Source organism: Notolepis coatsorum, assembly GCF_963971535.1.
Source record: "Notolepis coatsorum genome assembly, chromosome: 9".
Taxonomy (NCBI): Eukaryota; Metazoa; Chordata; class Actinopteri; order Aulopiformes; family Paralepididae; genus Notolepis; species Notolepis coatsorum.
The window spans coordinates 77,038,318-77,060,182 of NC_140173.1; the positions used below are offsets into that span (position 1 = coordinate 77,038,318).

Below are 21,865 nucleotides of genomic sequence, written 5' to 3' on the forward strand. Positions count from 1 at the left end.
AAGTAGCCTATTGTACACAGGAATGAAGTGTGTAAGAGTGAACAAAATACGTAAGTCCATCAGATAAAAGGTCTTGGTTTATAAATTGTAAAAAGAGAACGCTAAATGCGAGAAGACTAGGAACAATTGCTTTTTAATTCTGTATGTATAGCCTTCAACAGCCTTCATGCGACGTTGCAAATAGTTTGCCCTCGTCGCTCGTCAGAGCATTAAACGGCCATTAGAGAAGCTGTTGATGAAACGCCGTTTATTTTATTGATTTAATTTACTACACTACAAAGTTCACAGACTGTGTGAAGCCGTTAGATTGATCTTTTTTGATTTTTCCATCTAAATCACTGCAAGTGGAAATGATTTTGTGCCTGTCGCAGAATTTATGTTGTCTTGACTGTGATTTGGTTCATAGGCAAAAAAAAAAACTGCTTGTTTTTCCCCTCCCGCTGGTCATGTGATGATGAGGAGAAGCCGCAGTTTCCTTCACTCCTAGCAGAGAGAGATTCTATTCTAGCCATTGGACCGCATGGCCCCCCGTCTTGGTTATGCAGTGCTCAAGCAATAAAACCATTAGAACTCAATTGTTGTCTGTCATCATTACGCCTTATATTAGGCTATACCACCACCACACACAATACGGTGGCACGATAGGCCACCCCAATAGCCTGCCGTAATAAAGGCTATTAGTCATTTATTATAATATATATGTATTAGTCCTATGTCTTAGGCCTATCTGCTGTCATATTGATATTATTCCTATGTCGTAGTTGCTGTCGTATTTAATTAAATGATCATCTTAAGTAGGCGAGGTCTATAGTTGATGGTTATGTATAGTAGCATATGGCAGCCTCCTGTTACATTTGCAACCGGATATCATCATTAGCAGAAATTCAACAAACGAATAAAAAGCACTGTTACTTTTTTTTTTTAATCTAAAAGGTTATTACATTATAATGTAATGGGTGTATTTGGTCTAAAATGGATCAGTTTGACCATATAGTCATAAGCCTGTTGCTAATGGCATAATGGCGACATCGAGCAACTTCTCAAAGTGGGCAACTTGTGCTGCATTGAGCTATATTTTGCCTCGTAAATTGCACCGTTTTTTTGTAGAGGTAAAGGTTTTCTGCAACCAAAAATATATATATATATATTACGAGAAGCAATTTCAAGTAACCAGCCCTAAAAGTAATAGGTTGGTTCACATGATAAGAACCAGGCCTGCAATATACCAATATACCACCATAAGGCCTGACTCAGTGAGAGTTCTGCACCTAAACGCGTTCTTATACTGCAGTCACATTAGCACAGTATTTGCTCATTCTTGTTTAAAGCATGGCTATATAACGTGCATTTTAACATAATGTTTAAAGCATGGCTACTAACGTGCATTTAACATAATGTTTAGGTATATATCAAGTTATTATTATTATTATTATTATTATTATTATCCTACTATCAATGTCATACACATAGAGCCATTTACATTTCACATTTAGTCATTTAGCTGACGCTTTTATCCAAAGCGACTTACAAGTTCTGTACGACAAGTCATCAGGAAGGGCACAACTCTATCAGCTGAGTAACAATGTCCATCAAGTGTTGAGTGCTACAGTGTAGGTTAGTATATTAGGATATATTAGTTAGGGTTACATTATTTTTATTTTTGTTCATTTCAGATAATGGTTGAAGAAGTGCGTCTTTAGTCGACGGCGAAAGATTGGACGGGTTTCGGCTCCTAACTGTGGTGGGAGGTTCGTTCCACCATTGTGGGGCAAGGACCGAGAACAGGCGGCTTCTCCTTGATGATTTAGTAGGACAATGTATGTTCATTTAGACATTCATATTGTTTTAAATAAATCATAATAGAGTGATTTTGCTATGAACTTCCACTGTTGACATTTGATTTTCCGAAATCAAATAGTGCATATAATCAAATTGTTACTGTGATGACGTAGACACATAATAGCATACTCATTCCCCACGTGCAATGCCAGGGGGCGCACTTAATTTCCCCAACATACTTTTATTTAAACGTGTATTTTATATTTCAACATCCATCATCACGAAACTGAGATTTGTTTTATTTGGTTGTTGTTGTTGTTGTTGTTGTTCATTGTTGTTGTTTTCAGCCCGAATTAAACACTTAGCCTACTGGGACATGTAAAACTAATGGGGGAAAATGAAAGACTGAAAGAACGTTTATATATAGGGCCTTAGGAGTAACAGGTGATTGACTAAAGCCAGATGCTCCATTGTCTATTTTCTAATAGGAAAAAAGAAACAGGAAAAGCATCCCTTTGAGCAACTTAAATTTAGATCTTGATCCGTTCCTCCTCCTCGTTCCATAAACAGTCAAAACGATCCCTGTTCTGATGTTTTAGTGAGGGTGTCCGCCCTCAGCCACATAGTATTTAGCCAGTATTGCTATGAGAATCATTTGAAGTCGCAACGTTGTCTAAAATTTGGCTACAGGACACTTTCATCACCTCCGAAATTGTTGCTAAATAATTATACCCATTTGTTGAAAATCAATTATTGATAATTAATATATTCACCTTTAATTTATATTTACATTCAAACAAAACCAAAATAAAACAAAAGCTTGTTAAATAATTTATTCATAATACAAAGTTGTTTTCTTCCTATAGCCTGGGCGGAAGCAATAATACTCTTTTTCAACATAAACGATGGTCCAGTTTTCTATTTCTGTCTGATGAGGTAAAACATAAAGTCCTTGAATGATTAAAGAAAATTGCATGGGTTGATGTAGTTAAAACAAGCTTTTTACATTATTATTTACAACATTTGCATCTATACATTGTGGTACCTGCATCAATTTAGAATTGTAAAACGTGGAAGGGCAACATTATTCTGCGATAACAGAACCAAGCAGGATATTGAGACTGAGAGGGTATACGCGCGTCAGGATTGCATGAAAAGACTTGCCATGTCTTGTTTACATTGGTGTAACAACATAACTTATTCAGTAAAAAATATATACATCTCACTTACATTTCCATCTGTAGTCTACAACACAAATCATTCATTCCACCCACCAGCGCCCCTTTCTCGCCTTTAGGACAATTGTTGATACCCTGGTTAAATTAGCTTTAGAAGCATCGAGTGTGTGTGTGTGTGTGTGTGTGTGTGTGTGTGTGTGTGTGTGTGTGTGTGTGTGTGTGTGTGCGTGCGTGCGTGCGTGTGTTTGTGTGTGTCAGTGTGTGTGTGTGCGTGCGTGAGAGTCTCTGCTCGCCATGGCTGGCCTGTGGCATCACAAGGTGTCCGAGCTGTTGCTGCAGGGACTGATCAGTGCAAGGTTGGTCGCCTTGTGCTTTTTCAGAAGTCTCGTGATTTTTTCGTCGTCAGAATTTGGGTCCAGAGGTTTGTTGTATTCGTCGTCGTCCTCGTTGTCCGAGCTCTCCTTCATCTTCTCCGTCTCCGAGTCGTGTTTCTTTTTCGCCGTTGCCATTTCCGCCGCGTGTCTCTTCCGCCATTTGGTCCTTCTGTTTTGAAACCACACCTGTTTGGAGAGCAAGCAGTGGGTTAAGTTAAGATGAAGGATGCTCGAGGTGATGGCAGCACGGTGATCAAGAAGGGGTTCATGCTGAGGCTGCAGTGGCCTAATGCCCGCGGAATAAAATGGCACAGACACAATGTTTATTATTATTATTATTATTGCGACGATTATACGAATAATAACAAAACATATTGTTATTATAAGGCTATTATTATTATTATTATTATTATTATTATTATTATTATTATTATTATTATTATTATTATTATTATTATTATTATTATTAGTAGTAGTAGTAGTAGTAGTATTAGGCCTATTAGTAGTAGTAGTACACAGTAAATTTGACTCAAACTGAGTAAAATTGTACTCAGTTTGAGTCAAATGTACTCAGTTTGAGTCAAATTTACTTTGCGAAATTTACTGTGTAGTCGTATGTGGTGTTGTTGCTGCTGTTGTAGTATAAGTTATTGTAGTAGTAGTAGCCGCCTAATAATAATATAATAATAATAATAATAATAATAAAATAATAATAATAATAATAATAATAATAATAATAATAATAATAATAATAATAATAAATAATAATAATAATATCAACAACAACATCAACAACAACATCAACAGTAACAACTAAGATATGATTATATGTGAATGTATAGCGTACAGAGCTATACAGCCAAACAAAAGATAATATTGCTTTTATATTTGATGGCACACACATCATGGCATGCTTTACAGTGCTTTGCATTTCCACACATGTGAAAAGATGACTCGACAAGGACTCCTTACCTTGACTTGACTCTCGGTCATTCCTAAGGAGTAGGCCAGGCGGGCTCTCTCTGGACCGGCTAGGTATTTAGTCTGCTCAAAAGTTTTCTCCAGTGCAAAGATCTGCTGTCCTGAAAAAGTTGGTCTGGAGTGTTTCTTCTTTCCATCCTTGTCGAGCATTAGATGTTGGGCTAAAAGAAGACAAAACGTGTGTTATAAGCAACGTAAACTTATATAGAAGCAACGTATATATATCATATTGCAGTTTAACACTGTGCACTGTTATTAATCTTATTGGCCGGCCCCACGGGCTAAATCATTAATACAGACGCTGTTGTGTGGTTATAGGCCTATTCCATAAAAAAATCACAGACATGTTCCACACTGATAGCACAGTGTGTGTTGGACAACTCGAATTAATTCAATCTTTGTATTGCAAGTCAGAATGATGAAACTCAATACATAATAATCTGCACACTCACAAAGGAGCCTTGTCTTTCAAAACACTGCAGAACATCACACATAACAGGCTATTATAGTCGCCCACAAAAAGAACCAAGACACCTATATTTGGACTTACAGGGACAGGAGATCCGAGGATCCCTCCAGGGGGAAGTTTGCATGACTCCGGGCCAGAATATAGGCGCCCTCCCCGGGAGCTCCGTCAGCGGCTTCGGGTATCGAGAAACAGCCGCCGGGTTGAAGTACATCCCCGCGGTGGCGGCGGCCAAGCCGTTTATCCGGGGAAAGCCCGAGAGCAGCTGGCCGGCGGCGGTGATCGGTATAGGTCTCCCCAAGATATCGCTAATTCCATGCGGCGTGCCGAGCTGGAGGTGCGAGTTCAGGTTCGCCAGGTGGTGCGCCTTGAAGCCCGCGGGGCTCTGCAGCGTGTAGGGGAACAGCGACGTCTTCATCTCGGTCATGTTGTGCAGAGCGGCCAGCGGCGTGCTGCCCAGGACGAACGCACTCTGCCGGTTCGCATCCATCTGCCCGACAGCTAACATTTGGGAGCATGAAACACCAAATCGGATAAAAAAAATAAAAAATAAGGATAAAAAAAAACCACACAAGGATTAAATATAAAGACGCTAAAGCGGATCGGCGACGCTGCAAGAGTTGTTCCACCACGTCTGGTATATTATAATCGTCTCTCAAACGGATCCCGGATCAGCTGCCAGTTGTTGTAAACTCGGAACTTGAAGAACTTCTTCTCTCTCGTGTGGGAAGTGGAGTCGAGTCAATGGGGAGATGATCGCCGCAGCATGGGTCCACTGTGAGAATCCACTTGGAAGCCTGTGGATCTGATGATGTTTTTTGAGTGGTTTTGATGGTGACCATGAGAGAGAGAGTGGGGCTTCTTTCTCTCTGGCTAAATTGACTGGAGCTGTGGTTGTGCGCGGCCACCTGCACGCGCGCGTCTCCCATTGGATAACGTTGAGTGAGACGGCGCCCTGATTGGAGGACATGACACTGGAGACACTCCTCCCGTGGACAAAGACGCACTCCATTAAGATCTTATTATGATCTTATTCATACTGTAGAAATCATTGTTTCAAGATCTGACAAAAAGATATATTTACATTATAACCCATTACCGCTGACAATGTAAGTATATTAAACTCGATGCAGGCACACAGCGAGAGTGAGGGATGGTTTCGTTGTTTTTTTGGGGGGCGAACTGATGGAGATCGGAGATTAGGTTGCGCCTTTTCAAAGAAAGTAGACATATACTCACTGAAGCAATCAAGCAACTGTAGACTATCCTGTTTTATTTTGATTTGAAGATATTTTTTAGATTTTTATAAATTCGATACATTTGCTCACTTTTATATGGGTGATATCTCTTTATATCTATCGACATTGGATCCTTATATTGGATCATTTTATACTATTGTGAAATATAGGCTATCCTGATGTTGTCAAGCCATACTTTGGAATAGAGTAGACTATCGAATTGGTGCATGTCCTGTTATTTCGTTATGTGTTGCCACTTGCCTCTGTTTTAGACTCAGTATAGTTTCGAGCAGCTCATCGTTGGTTTCTCTAATGTATCACCTACTACATGCTTCAGAAGTAAACTTTCTGAGTGTGAAAGAAAAACCCACTGGTCATGGCGCAAGACTATCGCTTCATCATTCAAACACATCAATTAAATAAATAAGCCCATAACGAATATTTTGTTTTTTTACGAGAGAAATCTACTCTATGGTTTTGTTATGACATGTCTGTGGGTGAAATCCTAGTTGGAGAAAAGCGCGTGGCTCCAGACGTCATCAAATTGAGTGCTGTATCCAGTCATCGTGGTGATATTTTATGGAGAGAGGCGAGAATGTTGTAACTGGATGAAATACGGCCACGTTAGCATTTGAAAGGCCTCAGCAAATGCACCTTGCCCATTTGATAACTGAGAAAAGAATGTCGATTTTAAAAGGGTTTTCCAAGGGGAAATGTTTCACAGTTTTGATTGCAATAATGCGAAGGAGTTAAGTGAATGCTGCTGTGCAGTCTATATGTCACACACGTTTATATTTTATTAATGTTTGTTTCCTGCCCACGGATTTGTATTATTATTATTATTATTATTATTATTATTATTATTATTATTATTATTATTATTATTATTATTATTATTATTATTATTATTATTATTATTATTAATGATGATGTAGAATAGTCTAAATACACTTAGCTTGTATCCACGGGACTCGGGCCTATTTGCTCATAGTTTGTATGCCTTATATTAATAATAATATTTTGTCAATGTCCACACTCATTTCCCTGAGTTTCAGAATCATTAAAGCGACTCTTTAGAGGCTAATGACAGAAAGACTGACAAAGTTCCATTTCATACACAACCATGATTGAAACTTCCAAATAGGCGATCTTTGCAAACTCCTAACTGCAATTTAACATACTGAATCATTCGTATTTTTAGGAGCCTATTAAACTAATAAAATGTGTAGGAATTGACATAGGGCTAGAAATGTGAAGGCCTGCAAATTGATGGACGGCTAAAATCTCGTTACACTTAGTCCATTGATGATAAAGATGATTGAAATGTGATTTCATTCAAGTTAATCACGGATATAAGGCGTGGTGTGTTTTGACTTATAAGCTTGTAATGCACCACATATAATGTCTACATTATTATTATTATTATAATTTTTTTTAAATACAATTCAAAGCTTATTCACCATGTAGCCAGGCGACAATATAGCAATAACAAGAACAACGATAAATATGCTATAATGATGATAACAATAATATATTAATATCACTAATAATAATATTAAGAATAATAATGATTAATAAATAATAGTAAGAAAAATAAATAATAATACTAATAATGCAATTGTGATGATGACGATAAGCTATATTGATATTGGTTATAGGCTATACTTCAGTACTTCAGTGTTATAGGCTATAGGTCAAAAAGTTTTTTTTTTTTACTGAAAATCATGTTCATATTTTGAGGGCCATTCATTCCGAACGAAAAAAATATATTTTTTGTGTTGGTAAATTGTATTGTAAATGATTTTTAACAGTACTAGGGGTCTATTGATGTGTTGCAATAAAGGGCTTATAGCGGGAGATAATCTGATCTGATTCTAACCCCGACACACACAACTGTGGATTTGACAACATAGCGACAGGCAGAAGTAGCGGCGTGGCTCGTGGGTCTGGTCCTGCAGCCGGACAGCAACACGGTGTCATGAGACCTTTTCAAAGTCACCGTGGCTACACTTGTGCCTATCATAAAATTCACAAGCTTTATTATACGTCTCACAACAATAGCCTAAATACTTTATTTATCTTTACTAGAATGCTTTATTGGCATTTTGTTTAAAGAATGAGAAACAAAATGTAATCCGAATAACGCCATTGTTTAAAAAAATGTAAACTTGTTATGGTCAATAAAAGGAAAGAAGAAGCAATGTATGTATTTATTTATTTATTCGATTCAAGGCTCAGATCTACACGGGCTTCAGAAGCAACCAACGTGACACAAGCAGTCCAAACATAGAGCGTTCTAATTATTTTGGAGTATTTAAGTATTGCCAGAAACATTTAAAAATGGTGTTACTACTAAGCACATGCAATAAAACAGGCTATTGATATGTAGGCCTGGTCAAACTGGCTAACCTTCTCAAGCCTGTGGTGGGTCAACTAGAATAAAAAAATATTGAATAATTTGGACGAGAGCGCCCTCTCGTGGCCGCAGTGAAGACCAACAGCAAGGATAATTTCTGTAGCAATATGGATATTCAAGTGCATTATCAGTCATGGACAAAATAATAGCAATGCCAGCATTATGTCTCCCAAAATAATAGAAACTATTAAAGGTTCTACCCGGCGAAGGGCCCTGGTGACTCTGACCTGGCATTCTCTAGCATGCGTTTTAGGTCCATTATAGGCTGTAGTAGAGTAGGCTGGTTGAGGCGGGGTCAGTCCTATGTTCCCACAGCCCAATGGCCCTACAGCCCTATGTTCCCACATTTCTAAGATCTCTCTCAAAATGAGGCCCTATGTTCCCACAGCCCTATGTTCCCACATTTCTAAGATCTCTCTCAAAATGAGGCCCTATGTTCCCACAGCCCTATGTGCCCACATTTCTAAGATTTCTCCAAAAATTAGGCCCTATGTTCCCACATTTCTAAGATTTTCCCCAAAATTAGGCCCTATGCTCCCACAGCCCTATGTTCCCACATTTCTAAGATTCTTCTCAAAATTAGGCCCTATGTTCCCGGACAAACCCTCTACTACCAGAGGACAATTGGATAATAGGTTGGGTGTAATTGGCTACCAAAGAGAAAGGGGGATAACATCAGATACTATATGAAAAAAGGAAATGTGGGAACATAGGGCTGTGGGAACATAGGGCTGTGGGAACATATAGGCCAGGGCCTAATTTTGAGTGGGAAAAAAATCTTAGAAATGTGGGACATTGGACTGTGGGACCACTGAGCTGTGGGAACATAGGGCCTAATTTTGAGTGTGGAAAAAATCGTAGAAATGTGGGAACCATTGGGCTCATGTGGGAACATAGGCATGTTGCTCCCGTTGAGGCGAACTGAAGCAGTAGCCTAATCAATACGATTTGTCATCATTACATTTGTCCCATGATTCATTTAATCAAAGTTGGAGGGTCGTCTTCCAGCGCAAAAAAATCACACACACACACACACACACACACACACACACACACACACACACACACACACACACACACACACACACACACACACACACACACACACACACACACACACACACACACACACACACACACACACACACCTTCATACATTTGAAAGGTTGTGGACATTTAGCTGATCTCAAAATGGGGTCAACTGCCCAAAAGAAAATACCTCAACTATTTATTTTCCTTTTCTTAATTGTTTAATAATAATACTTCCCACAATAGGCCTATTAATCCCATACCAAGAACCACGTGAATAAATGAATGAATGAAAACTTTATTTAACAGATTGCAGAATGGGTACAATACAGTACGGCTCAATACACACAATTGTTAAGGGGATGCAGACCTGAGAAAGACGTTTGTCTTGTTTACATCAGGGTCCCCCATTTTCAATTCATATAGACATTTATGACATACACAACATACATGACATTTATGGCATAGGGACATATAGGTATTTAGTACTGATACATTTGTGACATAAACGGTATTCAAATATACAGTACTGTTACCCCTAGATCCTGACAGAGTATATACATATGATGGGGAGGGGACTGTACATTAGGAGGGGGTGTGTCACGATCCTAGGCCCGGTCCTGGCTGAACTGGGCAGGATGGTAACATTGGGCAGTGCCCTCCACCTAACACTGGGCAGTGCCCTCCACCCAACAGTGGCTCTCTACCTAACATTGGTCTCCTACCCTCTGGTGGCCATCCGCAGACGGTGCGGTCCAGTACACTGGACATCCTGACTACTATTTTAACATTAATTAATAGTGTGATCAATGTGGTGTCTTGGTGTGTGCTGTCATTGACTTTCCCTTCCCTTGTGTGATTTGGTGTACTGTTTGGGTTGTTATGAGTTGCTTTTGTGTTTGTCATTGACTGGTGTCTAGGTTGTTGTGTTTCTGTGTTGGCCAGGTGTTTCTAATTGTTAATTAGTTGGGGTATTTAGGTGTCTGTCTGTCCTCCCTTCCTTGTGGCAACATTCCTCCTGTCTCCTTCCCCGTTTCCTGTCCACGCCGTATTGTGCTGTCATCCTATAGTAAGTATTAGTGTTTGTTGTTTTGTTGAGTAGGTTGTTAACACTTTAATCGCCAAAAACGCCGTATGACGTCTTTCCCCGCCATGCTCATTCTGCCAAAGACGCCGTACCACGTCTTTGATCTGTTTACATCTTTTTTCCATTTTCCCAGTCTGAACTTCACCGCGGAGCTTTTGGACTTGAGTTTGAACCGGAAACCGCATTTCCTCTCAAATTACACTAGGTGGCAGTGTCCCCCTATTTTTTAACACTGTATCCCAATAGAATGAAGCTGATCTTTGATTGGCCAGCATACCTGACCGCAGGTATAAGAGCTTACGCCGTCCCAGAATCAACAAGGTTTTGTTGGGGAGAGAGATAGAGAGAGATAGATAGAGAGATAGAGAGAGAGATTGAGAGAGATATTTACTTTGAGATCAGCGTATAGTCGTATAGTTATAGTTTTATACAGTATTAGTAGTAGTATCAGAATAATTGTAAGGTTTCAGCTGTGCTTTAGAAGTACCTAGTCGTGCTAACTAGTAGTACTATTGTGAGGGATTAGTGGTAGTCTAGTTAGTATATTGTAGTAGTAGTAGTAATAGTAGTTTGGTCAGTTAGTTGTTCCATTTAGATTATTATTTCAGTATGAGGAAACGTAGTGTAGGGAAGAAACGTGGGGATAGGCCGATGGAGGATCGGTTTGTTCAAACCAAGTTGGCGTTTGGACCTGTTGCAGCGCCAACGACCAGGCCGTTGGTAGCTCCAACCGGGCAGCGCCGTGAGACCGTCGCTGGGCCCAGCGGCGTGTCTCGCCCCGGGACCGGGAGCGTATATCCCCGTCGCAGTTCGAGGAAGAGGAAGGTGGCTGTGCAGACAGTGTCTTCTTCAGACTCATCGGACAGCGATTCAACTGTTCATGAATCGGACTGCAGCGCCGATTGGAAACCACCAGGTAAGGTCATGTTCATGTGATTGTGTGTGTGAAACGTGTATATTTGATAATGCTTTACCTAACGCTAATGGATTCATTGTTATTATTCATATTATATTATATTATATATTATATTATATTATTCATATTCATATTATTCATATTCATAAATTAAATTAGTATAACAACAGGAACAGTGTATTGCACTACTAAAGCTACCTAGCATGTCCTATATGCTCTGTAAATACTATGTACAGATACCGAGATGTCACACCATGTTACCTGTTACCTGTTTATTGCACAATGTTGTTTTTTTATTGGATTCTATTATATGTTGTACCACTGTATTTTTATTGGATTCTATTATATGTTGTACCACTGTATTGCACATCGTCGCGGGCAAGACCACCCGCATTTCATTGTATACTTGTATGCCGTGACAATTAAAACTCTTGACTTGACTTGACTTGATTGTATACTGTACTGTCCATGTGAATATGTAACGCTAGTTCGCCAACCAACGCCGGTATGTATTGATTATAGATCAGGAGTCCTCCTCCGACGACCTTGATCTTGGTAGGAGATATAACCATGGTAAGTGTACAGCACATTTTGATGCATGTTCATATTTATTTCAGTGTATATTCGCCGACCAACGTTATCATTTATTTATTATAGACTCTGATTCATCTCACGACGAGGGCCTTGGTGGTGGTCGCGGAGAGCAGGGTAAGTGTAGAGCTCATTTTGACGAATGCAATGTGAATATTGTGTATATACATACAGGTTCAAATCGATGAAGTATACTATCGTGTAAATGTGTTATTCAACTCAAAACAGCTAAATTATTGGAGATTAGATCGTCCTATAGGCCTTGATTTACATGTGGTCACTACATGTGCTCTGCATCTATATGGGGGGAGGTCATGGCCTTGTTGTACATCAATAGAATGCATCACTTTGAAGTACATCAAAGAGAATACAGGTTCAAATCGATGAATTCGTGGACAATTGTTTTATTCAACTCAAACAGCTAAATTATTGGAGATTATATTCAGTTCTTTTGTATTTTTTAAATTAGTTCTAAATCTACATGTGCTTCAGCCATCTGTGTGTGGGGAGGTCATGACTGCATCACTTTGAAGTACAAGGGCTTTGAAGTACAAGTTTTTACAAGGGTGTGTGTGTGTGCGTGTGTGTGTGGACAATTGTTTTATTCAACTCAAACAGCTAAATTATTGGAGATTATATTCAGTTATTTTGTATTTTTTAAATTAGTTCTAAATCTACATGTGCTTCAGCCATCTGTGTGTGGGGAGGTCATGACTGCATCACTTTTAAGTACAAGGGCTTTGAAGTACACGTTTTTACAAGGGTGTGTGTGTGTGTGTGTGTGTGTGTGTGTGTGTGTGTGTGTGAGCAAGATAGAGAGAGGGAGAGATTCCATTTGCCTACAGATCTGAAACAAGTGACATCACAGTTGTGTGAGCCATGTTGCTTCATTATCTGTGTAATTGGGGCCTCAGCATGCCCCCCTGATACGCTGTAATCAGACGTCACCCAGTTGTCTTTGCAAAAAGTGTGTGTGTGTGTGTGTATCTCTAGTATTACAGCTAACACCCCTGATGTATTTGTGGTAAATGAACACCTTAGGAAGGTGTCCATTCTTGAGGTTGGCTGCACTTTTGATTACAGTTTAGTAGAATAAGCCATACCAACAGCTGCAGCAGACCATCTCACAGCTAGGCTACATATGTAAACTAGGGATGTCCCGATCCGATCACGTGATCGGAATCGGCGTCGATCACGTGCTTTTCAGAGTATCGGGGATCGGGAAAAAATAATAATAAAAATCGGCAGTCAAAAAAAGAAAAAATTTATTCAACAAACATGACCATGTCCACGTCTTAAACTCATACGGAGGCCTTAGTTTTGGTTTTAAATTACATATAATATATCATCATTAATGTATTTATTGTCACACAGAGCAGAATAATTATCCACAACAAACACATTCCCCTTTAATTTTCACCGTTGCAACAAACATTCCCTTTAATTTAGACGCTACACGCTACACGCGACCACAGATCACAACAACAACACGTCGCTCCCGAAACACGGTTAATATCCACTGACTTGAGCAGCTAGACTTAATGTCAGAGGTTTGGAACTAAGCATTTTATAAATAGAAAGTCAAGCCAGTTGCAATGTTTGCAAGGAGGAGATTCCGCGTGGAGGAAAAACTCATGAAGCAGCAGGCTGGAGGCGAAGTTTTCAGACTAACTTTCACCTGGAGGATAACGTTACGTGACTGAGGATTATCGTCGCCGTTTCAGACCAGAATGGACCATTACGTAAGTCGAACACTGAATGTATACTAATGTGCAAACATATATTATTTGAAACTTTTAATATTTCTCAGGGTGAATGTAATAACAAAAGCCTCCGCTCTCGCGCCCCGGACTATTATAGCCAGAGGGGCTTGTCTCGCTCCGCCAGTTTCTGACAAAAATGCGTCAATTAATTACTAATGTGAAAGATCGGATCGGAAACGATCGGATCGATAGATATTTAAAATCACATGCTCGGGATCGGATCGGAAGCAAAAAAAGGCGATCGGGACATCCCTAATGTAAACTCCTAGTTTCGAAGACAGCTGGCTGATTTATTTTCTGTGCATTACAGGATCCGATACCGACTCAGCGTCAGGTGGTTGTACACCCACCTACTTGGGTATGTACTAACTGCATTCATGTATGTAAATGTATTACTATTGTGTTTTATGAGACTTACTTACTGAATGAATTCAATCCAATTCCGATTCTGGCGCAGAGAGTGACACAAAGACTGACAATGGCCGCCCACACGACATAGCATCACAGTCTACTCCTGCAGGTGATTGTACATAAAATATAACACATAATGCTATATATATATATATCATGTAAATAAAAGGACAATGCATTGCCCTATTGTAATGTATTACATCATGTGATTCTAGAACTGGATGATAGTCGGGACATTCCGGAACCCATTGCAGGGCGGAAGCGCACATCTAAGAGCGGTAAGTTGGCCTCACTCTGCACACCACTTCCAGCTCTGACCTCTGACCCCCACACCACGTCCAGCTCTGACATCTGAACCCCACACACACTCACTCATTCACTCACACAGTTTGTAACTACGTGGTATATGAATGTTTGTCTACAGTAGGGGTGTTATGATAATTGTATATTTGTATAATTGACAGGTCGTGGCGTGCGACGCGGAGCGAAGAGCAGGTCGGCGAGCCATCAGGACCAGGAGAATGCCTGGTCTCATGAGGGCTGGGTGCCTCGTAGGATCCCCTTCACATCCCAACCGGGGCTGCTCCAGGACGCCGCGGCACTCAATTCGCACCGGCCTGCAAAATGGCTAGATCTGTTCCTGACAGATGACTTTCTCAATGCCATTGTTGCCCAGACCAACCTCTACGCGGATCAGTTCATTGCCCGGCTGGATCCCATGCTAACCAGTAGCAGGGCACTGGTTTGGAAGGCCCTCACATTGAAGGAGCTGAAGCAGTTCCTTGGACTGATCTTCCTGAGCAGTGTCCTTTGGAAGCCTCGCGTGGACATGTTTTGGACCACTGATGAGCTGATGTTCACACCGTTCTACTCAGCCACCATGTCACGCAACCGTTATGAGTTGATCTGGCGCTTCCTCCACTTTGCAGACAACACATCCCTAGATGTGAGAGACAAACTATGTAAGGTACGCCCTGTAGTCGACCATGTCAACATGAGGTGCAAGGAACTGTACCAGCCCGAACGTGAGCTCGCCATTGACGAGGGGATGTGGGCATGGCGAGGCCGCCTGGCTTTCCGTGTCTACAACCCCAACAAGCCAACCCGGTATGGCATCAAATCATACTTCCTGTGCGAATCACGCACAGGATATTGCTTTGCCTTTAAGCCATATTGCCGGGATGGGGCGAACCTGGGGGACACGGTCGTTGGTCTGCTTGGACGTTTGGCTGGGGCCGGGCATTCACTCTTCATGGACAATTTCTACAACTCCCTGAGCATGTGTGCCAGGCTCCGACAGTTGAGGACCGACGTCTGTGGTACCCTCAGGAAGCACCGGGGGGAGCCAGCCATCATCAAGAACCTGACCAATGCTGACATCGGTGTGGGGGAGCGCATTGCTGTCAACAACAAGCAGGTCATGATCGTGGCATGGCGGGATAAGAGGATCGTGAAGACGATCACCAGCTTCCATGAGGACACCATGGAAATGGCAAAAGTGTGGCAGAAGCAGAAGAAGGGCAAAGCAGTGAGGGTGGAGATGCTCAAGCCGCCATCCATCATGTCGTATAATACATTTATGAAAGGCGTCGACCAGCTGGATCAAAACCTGGCGTACTATCCGTGTACACGTAAGACTGGAAAGTGGACCAAAAAGTTTGTGCTGTATCTGATCCAAATATGTATGTTCAACTCTTTTGTCTTGTACAGAACCAGGCACCCACAAGGGTATTATCACAACCTCTTCCGGTACACCAGGGCTGTGGCGCGGACCTACACAGGGGCTGAGGAGTTGAAGATTCCTGGGGTGGCAGAGGAGGAGGAGGAGGGCGGCAGTGGGGGTGAGGAGGAGGCAGGGGCTGAGCAGGTGGGGCGTGACATGCAGCGCGACCCTAGGGCCCCACCGGGGGACCCGCAGAGCAGATTAGTGGGTGGCTTTGGGAAACATGTAATGGTGGCGTACAAAGCCACCCCCAAGCAAAAGTTACCATGTAGGAAATGTCGGGTCTGCCTTAGGCATGGCCTCAGGGGCGAGACCAGATATTTTTGCACATCGTGCAAAGTCCCCCTGCATCGTGAAAAATGCTTCACTCTGCATCACACAAAGAAGGATTTTTCTAAATAGTTTCTTGATTAGTTGTCATACAGAAGTACAGACTACTTCTAAATAATCCGGCACACAGAAGTACAGAGTACTTCTAAATAATCCATCATTGTGTGATACAGACAGAACCATAGTATAGCTAGCTGAGAGTAGTATAGTATAGTATAGTATAGTATAGTATAGTATAGTATAGTATAGTATAGTATAGTATAGTATAGTACAGTGTATGGGTAGTTGCACTGTTTTCTGTACAAGACAAATGCGTTGAACACATGTATTTGGGCCACGGTTGTAGATATTGCATAGGCATGTTTGGACCACTTGCAGATGAGACGTTATGTTAGTGATCTAGCTGTGTCAACTCCATTCATCATTTGCATTGTGTGTGTATATAGTTTATTTATCTTTTTCCCCCCTCATTTTTACCGTTTGCACAGAACCAATGGTTGCTGGCAGTCACCCAGTTTATAAAAGTATATACTGTAGGTAACGTACCACACTTTTCTAATGCAGTCCATTGGCCTCTTATTTATATACTTTGGAAGCCTGTATTGGATATTTTTTGGTCCACAGATCATCTGGCGCTTCATCCATTTATCAATGGACAATGCAGTCATCGATGCGAGAGACCAACTGTAAGATACGCCCTGTAGTTGATCATGTGACGTGCCTGTACTGTGAATGTTACCAGCAAACTTCTAAATGCACAGAAACGATGGTTGGTTCTCATCCAGTGTTCACTTTTTATAAGGTATTGTGTTTGTAAATTACCATAATCCTATACTGTGAATGTTACCAGCAAACTTCTAAATGCACAGAAACAATGGTTGGTTCTCATCCAGTGTTCACTTTTTATAAGGTATTGTCTTGGTAAATTACCATAATTGTATACTGTGAATGTTACCAGCATATGTGTCCAGGGACCGAAACTAAAGCCCGCCGCCCGCCAGGGGCGCTCAGTTTTTACCTTTGGCGCTTGACACTTAGAGGGCTGCCCGCCGTGTGGCGTGTAGACGTGTAGTTCATAACGATACTCTTATTTTGATTGTGCGAGTACAGATTATAGCCTCTCTCGTCTTTTTTTTCTCCGCCGCGAGACCGTTAAAAAACTACAAGTCCCACATTGCACTCAAGTCAACGGTCCAATCACAGTAGAGTGACGTGACTGGTTTCATGAGAAAGAAAGCAAATGACCAATCGGAAGCTCTCATTTGGCTTGTTTACTTCCTGAAACGCCACCATTGCGATATGCGATTATGCGGGCAGTCTGCTCTAGTCTAGATCGGACCTCCATGAGCTACCGTTACTGTTTAAACAATGACCCAGTCAACTATTCACTTTTAGTTTAATACATGACGAGGCATTGTCTAACGGTATCTAGCTGGCTAGCTACTGATAGCTGCTGATATCAACAAATGCTCCAGCAATAGTCGACTCGAGTGCATAATACCTCCGTACCCTCGTTAGCTAGCTCACGTTAGCTAGCTCACATTAGATCTATCTGTCCCAGTAAACTAAATTGTCTTAACGTTATCTACCGGGCTAGCAGTAGCTACAGATAGCTCCTGATATCAATGTCTTATAACATTGATTGAATGCGTATTCTAGCTGAGGGCATGTTGAATGTGATTTGACAAAAGAACCGTAACGTTATACCAATAGGGTCCAGCTGCATCGCCGGAGAATCCTTGCATGCTGAATGTAGGGTCTAGCTGAATATAGGGTCTAGCTGCAGGGCCGGAGAATCCTTGCTGGAGCTGGAGGCTACTCAAGTATACACACAGACAGTGGAGCTGTTTGCAGATAGCGAGCATTTTGACTTATTGCGTGGTGGCGATGTCTCGCAGATAATACAACTACAAGTATGATTATATAATATATATTTTATTTAATTTTTTTTTTATATAAAATATATATATATTTTTTTTTTATCAAAAAAAATTTGGCAGGTAAGAAATATGCTTGGCGGGTAGATTCTTCCCATCTACCCGCCACTGGCCGGTGAGTCAAAAAGTTAATTTCGCTCCCTGTATGTGTCTAATGCTCAGCAACAATGGTTGGTACTGATGACTGTCAGTTTATTGAACATATTGTGAAATAAAAATATCTTCACTTCATCAAAGTTTCAAGTTTTCTGCATTGTAAAGTATTCTGTATTTTATAATAATGTTTTCTGGACCTACACCAGTAGTTATAACTTACTTGTTCGTTAGCGCCAGGCATGGTGGTTGATAAGGTAGTAGTATTTCCAGGTGAAACTAATTGATATATTATCAATACAAGATATTATTACTTTATGAATGTGTTTATCATGTATGGACGAATAAATTGGAAAACAAGTAGGTACAGAGCAACACAGTGTCTACAACACAGGAGCAGATTATGCACAGTACATGAATGAGAAACAGTCGAAATGGTTTTCTTTTTAGTTTATTGCATGCACATGATCTATAATACCTGATCGGTACAATATCTACTAACCTGATCAATACAATATATTCCCACCTGATCAATATAATAGTATTACTGCATTTCAAGTTTGTCAGTCAGTCAGTCAGACTGTCAGTCGGACTGTCAGTCAGTCAGTCGGACTGTCAGTCAGTCAGTCGGACTGTCAGTCAGTCAGTCGGACTGTCAATCAATCAATCAATCAATCAAACAATCATCAATCAATCAATCAATCAAACAATCAATCAAACAATCAATCAATCAATCAATCAATCAAACAATCAATCAAACATTCAATCAATCAATCAATCAATCAATCAATCCATCCATCCATCCATCCCAGTCTAAATTGCTTTATAACACGTTCGGTGTTCCCCCCCCCCCGCCCATGTTGGTGCAGTATCGTCTCGTCTGTTTCAAGCAGCACCAACGAGGAATTGCGCATGTTGAGATATATGTTCTCATATGTTGAAAATGGGATCATATGTTATGGTTGTTAATATGTTTTGTAGTGAGTAGCCTAGACGTTCATAGGCATGTGTTGTATTGGAAATGTGGTGCAACTCTATTCTAAGTATTGTGTTTTGTTCTTGTTGCAGTACGTAAAGACATGACGGCATGACGCAGTGGCGGGAAGCCGAGCACGTATATCTAGCTGTCAGCTGTCATCGGTCAGCTGTCAGTGCGCACAGGGGTGAAAGGGGTGTGTCACAGCTGGGAATGTTTGGGGTGTTTTGTAATGGAGGAGAAGTTTGGTTCACTTAATGTAAATAAACTATTCACATAAAAGAAACAAAACGGATCAGGCGTTCTTTGTGTGGATAAATACATTATGATAAGATATGAGCCATGGTGACAAAGAAACAGAACCCTCTACATTGAACGACACTGATGACGAAGAAACAGAACCCTCTACATTGAACATGGAGAGCGAAGGAACACGGAACTCTACAGGTTATGGGCCCAGACGTGGTGGTACCGCAGGAGGACGATGGCAGAGATTAGTTTTCGACGGAGATGAAAACAATTACGAGCTTTGGGAAGTGAAGTTTCTCGGCCACATGAGAATGATGGGACTAAAAGACACGATACTCTGCACCAGTGAGGACGGTCCAGATGACGACAAGAACGAAGAATGCTACGCAGAGCTAATACAATTCCTGGATGACAAAAGTCTATCGTTGGTTATGAGAGAGGCGACAGATGACGGTAACAAAGCACTCGAAATACTACGAAGTCATTACGCAAGTCAGGGTAAGCCAAGAATTATTGCCCTGTACACAGAACTAACGTCACTGAAGAAAGAGTCTGGTGAAACGGTGACAGATTATATCATTCGAGCTGAAAAGGCAGTAACTTCCCTAAGAAATGCAAAGGAAGTTATTAGTGACGGGCTAATTATAGCCATGATTCTAAAAGGACTTCCAGATACGTATAAGCCTTTTGCCATCCATACGACACAGAGCAGTGATGAACTGACGTTTATACAGTTCAAGAGGAAACTACGGAGTTACGAGGAGACAGAAAAGTTTGACACTAAAGAAAAATCCGACAATGTGATGAAAGTAAACTTATCATCTGTGACATGTTACGGATGCGGAGGCCGTGGTCATATAGCAAGAGAGTGTCGGCAAAAAGGAACCAGTGTAGCGAAGTGGTGTAACTACCATAAAAGTTCTACACACAGCGATGAGACATGCAGGAGAAAACCCCAGCAGAGAGATGACGCAAAACAGACGGCGGACAGACCAGAACGTGAAGAACATACATTTGTATTTACAGTCAGTCAAGGATTCCTCCCAGACACTATCAGAAGAAACGGATTAATGGTAGACTGCGGAGCTACATCCCACATCATAACAGAGGAAAACAAGTTCATAAGATTTGACGAGACATTTGACCCAAAGTCACACTACATGGAACTAGCTGACGGGACCAGGATGAACAATGTGGCAATGAAACGAGGCGACGCAGAGGTGTTCCTACAGGACTCAGATGGAAGATGCGTCGGAATCACACTGAGGAATGCGCTGTTCATCCCATCGTATCCACAGAGCATACTCTCCGTGCAAGCAGCCACAGCAGACGGAGACAAGGTGACATTCCAAGAAGGACAGAACCTGGTCACCAACAGAGATGGCGCTGTTTTCCGCATAGAGCAGCATGAGAGACTGTACTACCTGGAAACGGTAAATAATGAAACATGTGTTGATCATTCAATTAATGATATGATGTCCAGAGACAAAGTGAGCTTAACTTGTGATGTAAAAACTTGGCATGAGATCATGGGACATTGTAACGTAGATGATGTGTTGAAATTACCAAAGGTGGTAGAGGGTATGAAGATAACAGGTAACACTAAGATAGACTGTAGTGTCTGTACTGAAGGAAAATTGACCAACAACAGAAATAGGAAACCTGATGCAAAAGCTAGTGCCCCCCTAGAGTTAATTCACACTGACTTAGCAGGGCCTATTGACCCAACTACTCAAGATGGACATAGATATGCAATCGCATTCACAGATGATTTCTCAGGAGCAGTGTCTGTTTATTTCCTCAAAAACAAGGGTGAAACAACATTGGCAACTGAAAAATTCCTGGCAGATAGTGCACCATATGGTCAAGTCAAGACCATACGGTCAGATAACGGTACGGAATACACAAGCAACTCCTTTCAGTCACTGTTGAGAGATAGAGGGATAAGACATGAGACATCATGCCCCTATTCCCCCCATCAAAACGGCACAGCTGAGAGACAGTTTAGGACTTTATTTGAAATGGGAAGGTGCCAATTATTAGAAAAGAGATTACCAAAGACACTGTGGCCTTATGCTGTACAAAATGCAGCTCACATCCGAAATAGATGCTACAATGAAAGGACCAAAAATACCCCTTACTTCATGTTAACAGGAAAGAAACCAGACCTCTCAAAAATGTGGGTGTTCGGCTCAGAGTGTTATGCATATAAACACGATCATAAGAAACTCGACCCCAGATGTGAAAAGGGGATATTTGTGGGATACAGTAAAAACAGCCCGGCATACCTAGTATACAAACCGCATACAGGAAAGGTATCAAAACACA

General features: G+C 41.1%; 1 protein-coding gene across 1 annotated transcript; it reads right to left on the reverse strand.

The window, feature by feature from the left end:
- Nucleotides 1–3,268: 3,268 nt before the first annotated feature.
- Nucleotides 3,269–5,286, reverse strand: nkx6.2 (NK6 homeobox 2; the record flags this gene model as incomplete). The annotated part of the gene is made up of 3 exons (XM_084321002.1): nucleotides 3,269–3,517; nucleotides 4,304–4,473; nucleotides 4,863–5,286. The coding sequence occupies 3 exons, from the start codon at nucleotides 5,284–5,286 to the stop codon at nucleotides 3,269–3,271; spliced, it is 843 nt and encodes a 280-aa protein (XP_084177128.1).
- Nucleotides 5,287–21,865: the final 16,579 nt, after the last annotated feature.